This window comes from Nesoenas mayeri, assembly GCF_963082525.1.
Source record: "Nesoenas mayeri genome assembly, chromosome: 12".
NCBI lineage: Eukaryota > Metazoa > Chordata > Aves > Columbiformes > Columbidae > Nesoenas > Nesoenas mayeri.
The window spans coordinates 13,216,558-13,232,329 of NC_137547.1; the positions used below are offsets into that span (position 1 = coordinate 13,216,558).

Below are 15,772 nucleotides of genomic sequence, written 5' to 3' on the forward strand. Positions count from 1 at the left end.
GAGGCTCTCCGATGCTGGATTTTTTTCCTCTTGGTTTTCCATTTTGAAAAATCTCTTTGCAGCTTGTGGAACTGTATTGGTCCGTCAGTTATCCTGAACGTAGTGGGTGAGGTTTTCCTTCTCCCCTCTGAAGTCTTCCTGCTTTCTTTTTTCTCAAAGCACTGGAAAAATATAATTTTTTTTTTAGTCTGTTTCTCAAAGTTAATTAATTAGGTGACACAAAGACTGTCAGTATGTGAAGTACAACAAATGCTTGCGCACGCATTGGAATATTTCAGCTTTGTGTCTTTCTGAAGCTAGAACAGAAAAATCTTCAACATGGCTGTATTGGAGTATAATGGCTACAGTGTTCTTCATTAGATAGCATTGTAGTGCTCTTGAGGAGTTTTTAGGGTTTTTTAGGTAATAAATCATCACTTATCACCAGTCTGAATAGACTTAAGAAACCTGTCATTATCTTTTCTAGTTTTTGGCTTAAATCCAGTCAACTTGTACAATATACAGCATTTATTTGTGGTTTTAAATGTTGAGAAAACATTAAACTGGGCTTTAATGGAATAGCAGTCTAATGCAGCAGCTTCTATTGATAAGTCATCAAAGTTGTTTTACAGATGAGCCTTTTCAGTCCTGGCTTTTAGCCCAAGGTCGCTCTGGTTTCACAGAAGTTAGGTTAATTTCTGATGTATTTTCTTTCCCTTAGGTGTCAGTTGTTGCTCCTTCCCCAGCCAGACATGAAAATCTGCCATCGCCCTGCTCGTTACTGTGTTAGCAGTTTCCATCCTGCACAGCAGCATTAAGAGTCAGACTGCAGTCTCTCGAATGCAGTAAATTCTGTCAGGGTGGAGACAAAGTTGTTCGTGCTGTTACTCCGTCTAAATATATGAGTTCTGCCGCTTAGGAAAAGCTGTTTAGTGTTGGCTCTCTAGATAAGTTTTGAGCTGTCATTTCCAGCGCTTGGTTATAATCACAGGTAGTTTATCTTGCTCCAAAATAACTAGTTTATTCTAGATTTGCTGAATTCAATTCAATCTCACAGAGTTGTTGCAAGTGTCCTACATTGGCAAATTTAGGGGACAGACCTTATATGGTATTGATGTGGAGTCTGCAGATGAAAAGTGCAGGTTTGGGAGCAGTTTTATACTGCGCTGATTCTCCATGCTTTTGGTTTCAGTGCTCTCTGAGAAGTTAGTGCCTTCTTGCACTCCTGGCTTTTTATCTCATTGGTAATGAAAGAAGAAGTGGACCAGATCAGATCAAATCAAGCCCAAGTCTGTTCTGTTCTTGCAGTCGCTTCTGGAGGATTTGTTTGCTGCATTCTTAACTGTATGGGAGTGTGGCTGTTCTGGTCAGTGTCTGCCAACAGAGGCAGCTTCGGCAGGGGTGCACCTGAGTTATCGCAAGTAAACGGTGGAAAGATGTTCTGTGCTGCATTGCAGGGCATGAAACTGCTGATTTCCACACCACCCCTCCCTGTTCCCCTCCATCTCAGTAACATGCTAATCTGTTCAAACAAATCCAGTCTCTGCTATCTCACCTGATTAACAAGTCAGTGCAAATATGAGCGCTGCCTCCCCCGGCAGCTCTCAGCTTTCCAGAAGTGGGTGGGGAGTGTATGTGAAATTCCACGTTCGTTCCTGGATGCCGGCTGTCAGGGTTTGTCCTGGCACCCAGGCAGTAAGAATCAGTTTCTCTAATTGCATGTGTCTGAATGAATCATCATGCAGTGCTTTTAAATCACTTGTCCAGACAGACAGATGCAGTGCTATTGCCACTGGTAGTTGTACTTGGGAATGGCTGTGAGACTGAGAGTGTGAGGAATATTAAAATCGTACTGTTAAATTGCTTTGGTATGGTTGAGGGTTACCAAGAAATGATGAGTTGCAGGCTGTTTACAGTCTGAAAAAATGCCCTGTTTTCTTCTTGGTGGGCTCTGTTGAACCAGATCGCCTCCATTGATTTTTACTTTCAAGTAAATGATAAAGAGCTGGAATTAATGCTTGATTGAGATCTGTTTTGTCTTGCTTGATCCCAAGCACTTTGGGTGAGGGTGCAAATGCTATGAGAGGTTGTACTGGACACTCCCATATCCATAGCACCATTCAGCAAGACGAGATTTCTGTTCTCTTCAGTGGCTTTACAGAGGTGCCATGTGCTTGTAGCTGCAAATCATGGATTTGGTGTGTGAAGTTGAAGGTTTTGGTTTCATATTTCATTAATGTGGATACCATTGCTGCTAGATTTCTGTTTCCATGTTGATCCCAATCATGTACTTTTTTGTCCTTTCTGTAAAAATAATGTACTCTATTCCAAATTTGGAGCTGTGTAATGCTCTGATGACCACATCTGTTACAACCCTTGTCTGATGCTGTGTAGTTTCTTTTAACTATTCTCTCATTTGGTCTGTGCAAGCAATTCTCACACACACTAGTAAAACTTTCTGCATGCATCAAAGTTGCACACACATCTACGTTGGAACACCATATAATTATTTCTTTTGACTTGGGGGGTTAATGACATATGGATTAGCACATTTTAGTAGATGGCTGTTACAGCTTCTGTGTACACACTTGTCTGTTTTGCTATAAATTTAACCTCATGGTGATACATTGTGTGTTTTCAGGCCTCATGTATACCTATGCATGTATGTGACTCCATTTATAATACATAGAAATATAGAATCATAGCATATCTTAGGTTGGAAGAGACCCTTGAGTATCATCAAGTCTGGCTCTCCAAACTACTGATATATACATGTATACAAGTAGTTTATAGCTAAATTAACACAAAATTCTTCACAGGGACTTCTCTGCTTTCACTCTCCTTTGTATCAAGGCAATAGCTGAACTGTCATATGGCATCTGTATCCCACTTCTGAGAGGTCCATAGATCCGTCTTTCTTGCAAGGCAAAGCTCTCTGAGGCCACTTGAAAGTATTTCCTTGATGTTTAGTGCTTGGGGAGGGTGGGCAGAAAAGGATCCTCTTCCAGAAGACCCACTCTCGCTGGTCTGTCCGTACCACTGTCGGTATAGCAACTGTTGATAGCTAAGCAAGAATTTTCTCTTTCTCTAAAGGTTTCTGTGCATCTTGAGTGAAACCTGCACCAGAGATGGATACCGATGGCTTTGGAGAGCTTCTCCAGCAGGCAGAACAGCTTGCAGCTGAGACAGAAGGTATCTCTGAGCTCCCTCACGTCGAACGCAACCTGCAGGAGATCCAGCAGGCCGGGGAGCGCCTGCGATCCCGCACTCTGACCCGCACTTCCCAGGAGACTGCGGATGTTAAGGCGTAAGTGTGGAGCACGGGCATTGGAAACTCTGTGCGGAGGGTGGAAGCTGTTTACGTGTTTGGTTTCTAATGTGTGGGGAGTCTTGCTGGGAGGACACACCCTGGAGAAACAAAATGACTGCAAAGCTGTTTCCCGCCACTGTCCCTTTCTCTTACTTACAAATAGTAGTTGAAGGATTTATCTGAGGAGCTACCATTCCTGATTCCAGGCACTGAAGCCAAGAAGTGCAGTTCCTTGTTCTGGTGGCTGCTGAAGACGTTTACCAACATGCTATAGAATTTTTCTGTCTGGAAGGGCTTGGCAGCTGTGCAGTACTGCAGTGGCACAGCAGCCAGAGTTCAGCTGGGCTGAGGTGGTTAGATACACACACAGGGCTGTTCAAAGTTACATTTTTGTGCAGTTTTCATGACACAGCTGAAAGCACTATGTGTACATTGCTAGCTGCTGGCCTAAATATTCGCAAAGAATTTGGGGCTAGAGTTCTGTCTGTTCTATACTAATTTCATAGCTGTACAATTTCTTCCTTGTAGGTCTGTTCTTCTTGGCTCTAGAGGGCTTGATATATCTCACATTTCTCAGCGACTAGAGAGTCTGAGTGCAGCTACTACTTTTGAACCTCTTGAACCCGTGAAGGACACGGACATCCAGGTAGGGCATTTCTGGCATGTGAATTACACAGCCCTTGTAACTGCTGTTCCTGTTGTTGTTGATTTCTCTTGTTTTTCCTTTCTGCTTTAAGAGCAATCTTATTGTGGATTCTCAAGCCCAGAAACAGTGAAGCTCTTGACTCTTTGAATCTGAGATTTCTGCCATATGAGAAAATGGATAGGACTGCGTAATACTCAAATTTTAGTTTATTTTACTGGTTACCTAACCAAAATATGAAGGCTTTCTTTTTTCTTAATTATACCAGATCTCAAGGCCTTATAATTCTCAGTATATTTTCTCATCTCCAGTATATATTTATTTTTTATAACCCATGTAAATATTTGAATGTTTTTCATTAGAATGCATTTGTTTCTTTAAAAAAAGGAAGTGTTTAAATTTGAATTCATAGCAGTTGACATTATGGACTAAGGTTGCTTATAAACTATTGAAATTATTTAAATGAAAATAAGCATATTTATTTTTTAAACAAAAAATAAGTGAGAGATGAGATTTCTTAATTGGAAAAAGCTTGAAGGATGTAGGAGGAGATTTAAAAAAAAATATCTTACCACCTGAAATCAAGATATTTTTCAGCCAATTTGGTATCTGAAACCCATTGATTTCAACTCTAGGTGATTTCTGTGGGAACTGGGTACTTGCCTTAGGTAGACATTTTTGAAAGTTTATTAAATGTTAGTCTGTTTGCATGTTTAGGTGCTGAAATACTCTGTGTCCAGCCATCATTTTCAATCTGTCTTTTTGCCGCTAATGTTTGATTTCTTTGGTCTCATAGACAATTTGAGATGCAAACGTTTTGAAGTACAAGCTGGATACTCTTTCATTTTTATAAGGAATTTTAATTGACTGAACATTTTTATTTGGTCTGTTTCTCATAGGAGTCTAGTCCATCCTAGTGGATCTTCACATTAAGCACATGTGTAAATGCATGTGTGTCATCTAGTAAATAAGAAATTCCTGATTTATTGTTTTCAAGCTTAATAAAAATGTTTAAGATACTGAATAAATACTGTTCTTTTAAAATAAGTTTGTATTGTGAATATAGATACACTTGTGTCTTCATGTTTAGGAAAAGCTTCACATTTAGCATAAAAGCAATATTTAATTGCAAGTCAATGTGTTTAAATGGCTAAATCATCCAATGAGATTCAGCCCTCCCTTTAGGAAAACAGCTAAAAAGTACAAATGAAAAACAGGATTAAAATCGATAATCTAAATCAAAGTTCCCTGCTTGCTGTTTTGAATCATGATTAACACTGGTGATTTAATCAGTGATCACTTTAATTTAAATCTAACTACTCATGTCTCAGACCTAATACATGTGTGCTTTGAATCTTAAATTTTTTTTGCAGGCCATGTGCAGAAAACAGCAAATGAGCTAAAACTGATTTGCAGTGGGAAGCATGGCAAGATGCTCCATTTTAGATCATCTTGTAGGCATATGAGTAACTTCTCAGTGTTAAATGTTTTGTTCCTGGTTAGTTTGCAGTTAACAGGTGGAAGGATTTTTTTGTTGCTTTGCAGAACATTCTCCTCTGCTCTGTCGAAGGATATTTGGAGTCAAATCTCAGGCTGTCGGGCTGATGTTGACAATGGTCTGTTATCTGAAAAGAACTTGCTTAGAACACAGCTGAGTGTCTGCACTCATCTGTAGGTTCTGGTATGGAGTCATCAACATCAGGATCTTGTTGTTTCTCAGTTTTCATTAAGTTTTCTTTATTAGTTATGTAAGAGGACCCTCATATTGGACACAGCTGACTGTCTTCTCATTCTAGTAACCAAGCAGGTCTTAAAATTATTTGATGCTTTAGATAAAGATGTGCTACAAAAGCTGCTTCTCATGTTACTTTTTCTTACGCCTTCTAATGATTGTTGGGATTTGTTTTTATTCTTCCTAGCTAATTAGTTTCATACGGCTTCTTCAGGCTCATTGTGTTTGTTTTGGGCCTGAAGTAGCAATCGCTTTACACTGTGTAGAATTCTCCCTTCATAAGTTGCTCCCATTGTATCCAGTGTGCAGACTGACATAAGGAAGGGATCTGTTTTATTGTTTCACGTGACTTTACTGTTACTCTGCTGTTACTATTGACACAGACACACTGGGAGGCGTTAATTCCTTGGATTGGGAAAGGCTCTTCTGCATCAAACCCGCAGTCTGCACTTTCTAGTGTTACTGTTACTTTAAAACAAACAAACAAACAAACCCACAACCACAGAAAAAGCACAACAAACAAAAAACCACAAACAAAAAACCACCAAAACTTCTCAAATACTTAATGAACTTGGTTTACAGTTTATCATCAGTATTGTAGGCTCAACTCTCCCTTCTCACTCCCATTTTTTATTGGTGCTCAACACACATACTTGCAAGCCTGGATAGTTTGCAGCAAATTTATTTAGCCTTAAATCCTGCGTAAAAAGTACTTGTTTGTAGATTCTTTAACACTTTATTCTTGTATGTGTGGTGTTCCTCAAGCTACAGTTTGAGCAGGTAGCGTTATCAGTTTATAAATGCTTTACAGCATCATTTGATGAAGAGGCTGCAACTTTTTTTGGGTAAGCACCTGAAACTGCAGGGCTGTGCCCCCTTCCTCCCTGTGAGGCTGTGGTGGGACTGTGTGCCGGGACAGCCTGTGCACACCACAGAGCACGAGCAGGTGGTGACTCGAGAGCTGAATATGGGCACTTGTGCCGGAGGTACAGACCTAATGCTTGGCCTTTGCTGACTGTTGCAGTTATGTAAAGGTTACAAATATGATTAAATCTCTGTTGTATGAATTTTAGGTTTCTGCTGACTTCTAAATTCTGTCAATGCTCTTACAGAACTAAAACACTCCTTAGATTTCTTGCCATGGGCTCCCATGTTGCTTCTTTGAATTCAGTGATTTCTCTGACACTTTTCTCAAACCTCTCCAGCTTTCTTACCTAAAGTATTTACTTATCGTCTCTGTTCCTTCTCATGTTGCAGTCTGTTCTAGCAGCCTGTATGTGGGCAGCACAGAGGTGCTAGAATCTAACCTATCAAATGGTGGCAGTCAGCACTACAGAGGGAGAATTCCAGGAAATATCCTGTTTCTTATATAGAGAGTAAAACAAACAGGAAAAAGCAGAGAGGACCATTGTAGGGCATGAATTCCCAGGATGCTGATGTGAGACATTCAAAATCTACGAATCTACTTTAATAGAAGCCTCGGCTTGGGTTAAGAAGCAAGAGGGACTTTCTGTACAGAACCTCTTTTGAAAGGTACTCCATAGTGCTGACTGAAGAAGTGCACTAAACTGCAGCTCAATTAATTATCTGAATTATTTATCAGTTGTAAAATGTAGATTGCTTGCACATAAAAGGGTTGTGAGTCCAGGAAATGCCTCCCACTAGAGCAGTAGGCTGGGAAGATTATGAAAAAGACTTTAGGCTTGCCATTAAATTATAGGACTTTGTATTTTTCCTCTCTCATTTAAAATACTGTGTTCTTAAATTGCATGCAACACAACAAATGCTTCTCACAGTAAATCTGATTCGTAACAGTTCCTATGTCAAGAGTTTGTAAAGACCAAGCTTTTTTAAATTGTAAAAAAGCCCTATTTTGGCAAAATATTTTCAAAGCTGAATATGGTAGTCAAGCAATTCTTGATGCCATATTTAGCACATAAATACATGTTGTTTTGTTTGTGGCTTTTAAAAATTGCAGGTAAGGGTTGATCATGCCAGCCGATCTCTCAAAGATGGGGTATATGCTTATAAGCATAACATAAAAGAGTTTTCTCGTTTTTCCAAAAACATAAACTCTGATGTCCTCTTGTTGTGAGCACTGTCATAGCAGACCTCTCTCAGATTGCAGTAATGGCAGCTAGAGGAGGAATTATTATGATTATATGGGAAGGCTATGCTTCTGTAACATGTAAGGTAGGACCTGGCTCCTGCATGTGTGCTGGTTGGTTTATGTACGTGTGTCAGGGAGGGGTTCGGTGCTGCTCTAGTAAACTTGTTTGGGGTACTTGGTGGGGGTAGTTCCAGGATCAAAGCCTGATTTACACTTACTAAGATATTTTAACTGATTATAGTATATGTTATACTTGATTGTGTGCTTTGTGTTTTGAATGTGTCACAATGGCTTGATACTAGATTTAGGCCCCCTCTATGCTTGTTTTGAAATATCTAATTGCAGAGTCATGGTGATAATTTTAAGAAATGGTATTGCTCTGACTCTTAAAGGCTTGGTCCAGCTCAGTGCAGATCTGTGAAATGGATGCTAGAAATGAACACAAGCTCTCATTGCTTATCTGCTTAGAAAGTTTGAGGTAAACTCCTGGCTCCATTACACTGAAGGAAAATTTTGTTGAATTATGTCATTTGTACAACAGTTTCACCTTGGCCTTCTGATCTAGGCAGAACTGAAATTAAAGGTTGCGTTCCAGGTTTTGGTTTTGATTTCTGAGTGTGGATGTTGAGAGTAGCTCTCTGGAGGTCCAGATACAGAAACAAGAGCTTTTATCTAAATGAGGGCAGAAGGTTAAGCTGCAATCTGTCCAAGTGGCAACTGAGGCAGACTGAAATTAAGTATCTGGGATATTTTCAAGTTTTTCAGAGTACCATAAACAGGCTTCATTTCAAAGGCAGCTCTGACTTCTCTTTTAGTGTTGGTAGAATCTGGTCTCAGGATGCTCGCCCCAGCACTCTGTGTTCTGTTTGTGTGTACGTATGCATATAAGTCATGATTTAAAAATTCTTAATCTGACATCAGGTACTGAAAGGGTGTATTATTCAACCAGTGGGCTCTTACTGCTATTTTATATTACCATTTCTGGTATATTTTGTGGTATCTACTAGAATAATACCAAAGCCTGTGGTAATCTACTAGAGTGTAACTAAAATCAGAGTTTATAAATGGAAATGCTGACACAGCCTTAAAGGGGCAACCTCAAGTGCCGTTCACCATCCATTTTTTGCATTAGCTTAGCCTGAAAATGCATTTTTCCCTTTGCAAATTTTGTCCTTTCCCATTTGCCAAACATTGATTTCTCCCCCCCAAGTCCTTCAGTTCTAATGGAGCTTGAAATTAAGGTGGCTTTATTTTTCTGTCGCTTCCTTGTTCACCCCAATCGATGATGCCAACACAGCTGTGGGGACCTTTTAACCATTGCAGAGCCAGGACAGTGAATGCAAGAGGACAACCCTCTACCTTGTTTTTTTAGGGTCAGTCATTAGCTGTTGGTTTTTTTTTGCATTTGAATGAAAAATATTATTTGCAGTCATAGCTGTGGATTCTTTAAAAGCTGTAGAAATCTTATGCTCCAAAAGTACCTCTATACAAAGGTTCTCAGAAGTCCTTTATTCCCTTCCAGTACTACTGCATGCTATCTTCTTTGTCTAGGTTGTCTCACTGATTTCCTTCAGAATTTGACCCTTAATGTATACATCCTGGCATGTAAATGAAGAATAGAAATAGCTTGGTAATTAAATGTGGCCAGAGGCAGCTTTAACACAAGTGAAGAAAGTGGCAATGTGGAATGAATATTTTGACATGCAGCAAATGAAGTGAAGGGATGTGGACCTTAGAAATAGAACTTACAGAAACTTTCTCATCTCTGTGTTTGCATGTCTCCCTTCTTTTAGGTAAAGTTTAATAATTTTACGTAAACATCTAGAGGAAAGCTGCAGCCTGTCTGGCTCTCTGCCCAGCGATGAGACTTGCAAGGGCTTCTGCAGCGCACAGCCTTGGCGAGGCAGCTGTGGGCTCAGCAGCCTGGCTGCCACCGTCCTCACCCTCAGCACCGTCCCAGGGCCCCTCGGAATGAACAGGTTGGCCCTGAGTGTCCCGAGCCCTGTGCTGATCACAGTGTCCTGGGAAAGGCCGAGGTGTGCGTAGGCTGGCATGGGACTGGGCTTTAAGACTGCAGGATTCTCAGTTTTATAGCCAGAGTGGTTGGTTGTGTGGGGTTTGTTTGTGTTAAATTAAAAAGTAAAACCCCAACAAAACAAACCAACCAAAACAAAGCAAAAAAACCAAACCAACCGACCAAAAAACACCAACACCAAACACAAACCCAAAGCAAACAAACAAACCAAACCTAAAAAAAGCTCCTTTTGGCATCAGGTAAGTAGGTGAGTGCATAACACTATGAAAAGATGGGGTGAGGGGAAGAAAACCAAAACATTGGAAATGTATTTGGCGTTTTGGAGTGTTATTTTTTTGCTTGCCACTCTTTCTCTTATATGCTTATTTAACATCTAAGCATCATTTTTCTCTAGTTTTCGTTACTGGTTTAATAGCATGATTTAGTAGTGCAGTTTTAAGTTACCCTGGCCTTACTAACCTTAAAGACAAACACACGAAGCCCCCCAAAAACCCACACCATAGCACACTTAATGTAGAACACTCTGACATTTTGTTAGCTGGCCAGGTTACAGTCACTCAATAAATACTGTGATACTGAATTATTTCAAATTTCTTTTGTTTGGTTGGTTGCATTCTAGCTGGAGTAATTATATGATCCTCCAGTACATCATAGTTCTGATCATGGCTTCCTAACCTGAGGGGTTAGGAACAAGAAGAGAGACATCATTTGCCTCCCTTTCTCTGGCATTGTGGGTAAACAAGAGTATGAAAGGGACATTTCAAAGCTTTATGTTAATGCAAGATCATGAGATAGCTCCTAGAACAAGAGTTCTCCATTTATCTATGTTTATTGATCTATTTAAATTCTGCTATGTCCTGGCACATTTTATATTTCCTGTCTGCTTAATCTGATATGTTCTTTGCATCTCAAATAGGTATGACTGTAGACTGCTAATAAACATCTTTGAAGTATCTATCATAAACATCTTAAAACAGAGGGCAGATCTGGAGTCGTAACACTTGCCTTCATTCCCTCCTTTCTCTTTTTACCTCCTTATGCTGTGTAGCTCTGCCCTTTGATGAAAATTGTTCCAATTCCTAATTGAATGTTAACTCGTGCCCCGGTGAAGGGGCAAATACAGTATAAAAAGCAGTTTGGAGATCACTTATCCAAAACGCAGCCGCTCCTGTGCTGAGGCGTAGACACCTCTGTTTCTCAGCAGCATTGCAAGAAGACCTTTTAAAACACCCCACGTAGTTGAAACTGTGGAGTGAACCTCAGCTGGTGATTATCTGAGAATACCACCAGGACCCTGCTTGGAGCGATGTTGCTATTGCAAGAAGTACTGTGGGATGGGTAATGACTTTCAGGAGCCGTGTTGCATCTTACCGGGAGGATGGTGCTTCTGGCAACACGGTTCCTCTTAATGTCACGCCATCCCATTAATTTAGTGCTCACTGAGGTCTTGCATTGACTACGGACCCAGACAGTGTGTGCTCAGCATGTGCAAATGAACTATTGGAATCAGTGTTTTCACGGTGCTAGAAAAATGTAGTAGAATGGTTTCATCTCTGTGGTTATGCAGATTGGTGAGAAGAAACAGTGCTGAGATGCAAATTCCTGCAAGCTAGCAATTTGCCATCTCCACATAACACGTGATAGAGCAATTACTCAGGCTAAAGAGATGGGTTTATTTATCTGAGGCTCAAATGTAGGTTTTGCAAAGCACTACTCCATTTCATTTTGTGAAGTATTGATATTTCCATCAATTTTGAAACCATTACAAGGAAAGAGAAGACTTTACAGGAGGGGATTTGGAGATTTCCAGTACCTTGATTATATCTCTGAAATAAAAGACCTGCAGGGCTGTCCTGGTATATTGTTGTGCATGCCCTCTTCTCCACTCTAGTAATTAGTCAGTTTGACTCCATATCCAAAATCTTAATCCTAGGCATTGTCAAGCTTTGGTTTAAAATAGTCTCTAACAATAAGTGTGTAAACTGTTTAGCAATGCCTGGGCATCAAACTGCAGATCTACTTAAGCTTCCCCATGCAAAAGGGCAGCCTGAAAATTTGGCAGTTCGTAGAAGAAATTGTTGGGTGGTGTTTACGGATGTGATTTAACTTTCCTTTTTGAAGTCAAAATGAATTCTCATTCTTGCCAAGATACACTCCTGAAAGCAAGTTGTAGCTGTTTGAGGTGGAACTAAGGGCACATGCAGTTGCTTCATTCATTTAGATTTTTGGCACAACTTCTGTTCTTGCTGCCTCCTTTCTGTTTTCTTTCTTGTCCTCTATTTCTCATCTTTCTTCCACTCTTTTTTTTTTTCCTCCCCCCTCCTTAATCCAGTTGTATTTATTCTCTTTCCTACTTTGGATTCATTTATTACCTCCTGCTCACTCTTTACTCAGGTCTGTGGTTTGACAATATTTTGGGTGCAAGAGGGTTGTTTACTTTGAGCTAAATCATTAAACTCCTGTTTAAACAAAAAGCAGTTGTTGCAAAATGTCTCATTGGTTTTCTGTGTGCGTGGAAGTGACTGAAAGAAGCTTAGGGAGGTGAATTGGAAGTTTTCTGTGCTGTTCCATTATTTGTATCTCAGCAAGCAGGCAAGATGCAGGGTGCTTCCACCAGAAAGGATCTGCTTGTGAAGCATTTTAAGCCACAGCTAACAGATTATTTTTTACCTTAATTGGAACAGCATGCTTAATTGTTGCTTGGTAAAAACGGCTTTAGAACCTTGGAGAGACTTAGTTTTAAAATAACTTCATAGAGAATAAAATAGTGTGTTGCAGGCTCCTGTGACTGCAGTGCGAGTCTCTGTGGACTGTTCTTTTAAAGCACTGGTTTCTGGATTATGTGATGTCTTCAGTGTTTATTGTGGGGTGGAAGTGGGGAAGGGAAAGTTTGCCAGTGTTACCCGAGTGCTGTCCAAAGGCTGGTGAATGAGGAACGGCTGTGGTAAATGTGTCAGTGTTTCATTTCAATTTCAGCAGCTTTATTAAACCATTTTGAGCGGTTCAATTTGCTATCCTAGACTTGAATCAGAGATGTGGGATTAGGTGAAACTAAATTTGTCATAGTTGATTTATTAGATAGGATTTGGGATGCAGCTATTCAGGTGCGTTTATGTGCCCATGCCCAGCAGTGGATAACTTGGAGGAGGAACACTGACAAAGGTGTCTGTGGGAACACCTGCTTGCTTTAGTAGGCTTCACCCTGTTCTCTAGCGGTCAGAGATTGGTTAAAAGCCTGAAGCACGAGGGATAATAATTCTTTCCACAATTGTAAAACACAGCTCTAGATATTGTCAATATTCTTATACATACTGAGTCAGTTTTTAATCCCATTATGTTTTTGGCCTTGCCATCTTCCTGTGGTAGCAAGTTCCACAATTCAATTACAGATTCTGTTAAAATTTATTTCTTTTTATTGGTTTTGAGCTTGGCATCGTTTAAATAGACATCCTTTCCTTGATGTTCAGACCTATATGCACTGGATTTCTGGTTTGTTCCTTTCTAGCTCATTTATTTCACAGGCTTTTAAAGTATCAGCTCCTATTTGATTCCTTTTTTTTAATGTTATCCATTCTAAAAGTGTTCCCATCTCTCCTCACATAAGGGGGAACACATGCTTTTGCTAATTCCCCAAATCTGTCTTGCAGTTCTTCTTTTGAGGGTGGCTGTCCAGCTTACACGGGTTTCTCAATAAAGCCACATCATTGTTTGGTTTCTCTGATAATAAAGTTCAGTGTTGGCAAACTCGGTGTGAAAGGCAGGAGGAGTGATCTGTGAAGGATTTGATTTTAATCTCAGATAAGTGGGAGTGCACAGGTGGGGATACCGTACGGTATCACGACGAATCCTTATCTCTAAATGTGTTTGCAAGCCCATAGGATTCTTCGGGCCAGATTCTAATGTAGGAGAAAAGACATTTCTGAAGAGAAGTGGGGGAGGAAATGGAGAGAAAAAATCCCACATTTCAAATGGATGAGTGGGAACCTGCATGTTATCTCCAGATACTCTCAGCAGTAATTGATTTTGCCTGCTATGGCTACCACATAGTAACTCTGAAACATTCATTATTTCTTTCCTTTCCTGCCCCAAGGCTTCTAACAGAAAATGGCATGTTTAAATCCTTTTGCTCTATCTGTTGAGTAGATAGAAAAACCTAAAGGCTTTAATGAATCGGAAATAAGCACTGACTCAGTGGTTGAGACCCACCGTTGTCTTCACTGAAAGAGACCATGCCCATCTTGAGGTCCTAGTGAAAGCTGAATGCTGGAAGCTCTATGCAAAGATCCACCGTGCTGTGGAATTACACATTTGGACACTGTACTCAGTTTTGGTGGGGTGTTTTTTTCTTTCCTCCTTTTTTTCTCCTCCATAAAGATAGCCCTACTATATTTCTTTTCTTAGTCCCTGTCTAGCTTGATTGAATTTCTTCAAGGTTAAAGATGATTTATCCAGAAAATTTGCAGCTCATTTATAATGGTAAGAAGCTTGATTACTCAACAGATACACTGAATCAATATTGCTTCTCTTATTTTTGTTTTGCCATTTGACTTGAGGTTAATGTTTCGGCTTCATATTTACTGGTAGGATGAAGTACATGATAGTGCTATATATAATTAGTTAATGTGCTATGCTAAATGTTTTGCTGTTTGTCTGTCGTTTTGTACCCTCAGATGCCTCCTTCTCTGTCTTTTCTAATATCATCTTTTTTTCTTCTTCTGAGGGAAAAATTTTGTCTTCTCAATGGTTTCTGTTTTTAATAAACTTATCATTTAGTAAGTTATGGAAACAGGCACTCAAGGTGGACACCTCCGCTAGCTTGTTGCTGGAACTGGGGGAGCCAAGCTGGGAAGGATTAGCATCAACTAGTCGTGTAATACCTTTGCCCAACAGTTGATCTGTAACTTGTCACTCAGTTATATTCCTGTTAGTCACCGTAGCAGACTTGTAAACTCCCTTTTTTTTCCTCTGAGTTACTCTGCTTGCTTTGTCTGAGCCTTTTGCATTATCTTTCAGAGGAATCTCTCCAGCGTGTGTTACGCTATGTCATTTGAAAGCTGTCAGAATGCAGCTGGGAACCTCTAGGTTCTCTTCTGAGCCTCTTTTATGGTAGGTCCACAGAGTCGCACAGGCATTCCTCCATGTGAAAAGAATCTCTGGCTTGTTTTGGAGGATGGGTGGTTCTTGCTGCCATTTAGAGGTGCTGGGTTTGGGGAGGAAAGTGAATCCATCCATCCATCCCTAGGAACGCCAGAAGCGGGATGCCCTTTGCAAAGCATCACCAGGAAAAAAGAAGCAAGTCTTGTTTTTCAGTCAGAAGTTAGCCCTGCAATAAATACGCAAAGCTTAGCTTTGTGGAGAAACAGCGTCCTTTTGGAGCAGAATAGCAGAGTGGATCTTCTTCCAGCAGTAAAATGAGCATCAAGGGATTGAATCTGCAGTCTGTCTTAAAAGGCAGGATTTAGTTGTTTGTATCACTAGATCTGTCTTCTCTTGGTTACAGGTTTGCTCTGTTTGGCTCACAATATTTCTTCCTCAAACCTTTCTGCATTCATTGCCTCTTCAGAAGCGCCTATAATGTTTTCTCTCCCTGAGATGAAATACTAATTTCCAGCCAATATATTATGTATTAGCAATGCATCCTGGCAACAATTGTTGCTTGAAACCACAAATTCCGAGGGGAAGGTGGGGAAACACAATTCAAAGACTCATGTCGTTGCAGAGATGGCTCACCAGAACATGTTGCACATGGGACGTGCCCTTGTGGATCCAGAGAAGGTTCATATTGCCACCTCAGAGGAGTTTCTAAATGCATTCATTTTTTATGCAGACCTCCAAGGTGGATCTGTTTGCCTTTAGTACCCCTGTGCTGTCAGCCACAGGAAAGGGCACACCTTGGGACTGGGATGTGCAAACTCAGTGTTTGTCTTGTTGCAAGCAGGCTGGATTCTGTGATGGTCACGGCC

The 15,772-nt window shown here is 40.4% G+C and overlaps 1 protein-coding gene across 1 annotated transcript in view; it reads left to right on the forward strand.

Moving 5' to 3' along the window:
- Positions 1-3,107: 3,107 nt before the first annotated feature.
- Positions 3,108-15,772, forward strand: part of NUP93 (nucleoporin 93) — a gene marked incomplete at its 5' end in the record, with an annotated part of 71,637 nt that continues 58,972 nt past the window's right edge. The window contains 2 exons of the mRNA XM_080351923.1: positions 3,108-3,286; positions 3,818-3,935. Of these exons, the coding sequence (XP_080208049.1) occupies positions 3,108-3,286; positions 3,818-3,935 (297 nt within the window). The remainder of the gene's footprint in view (positions 3,287-3,817; positions 3,936-15,772) is intronic.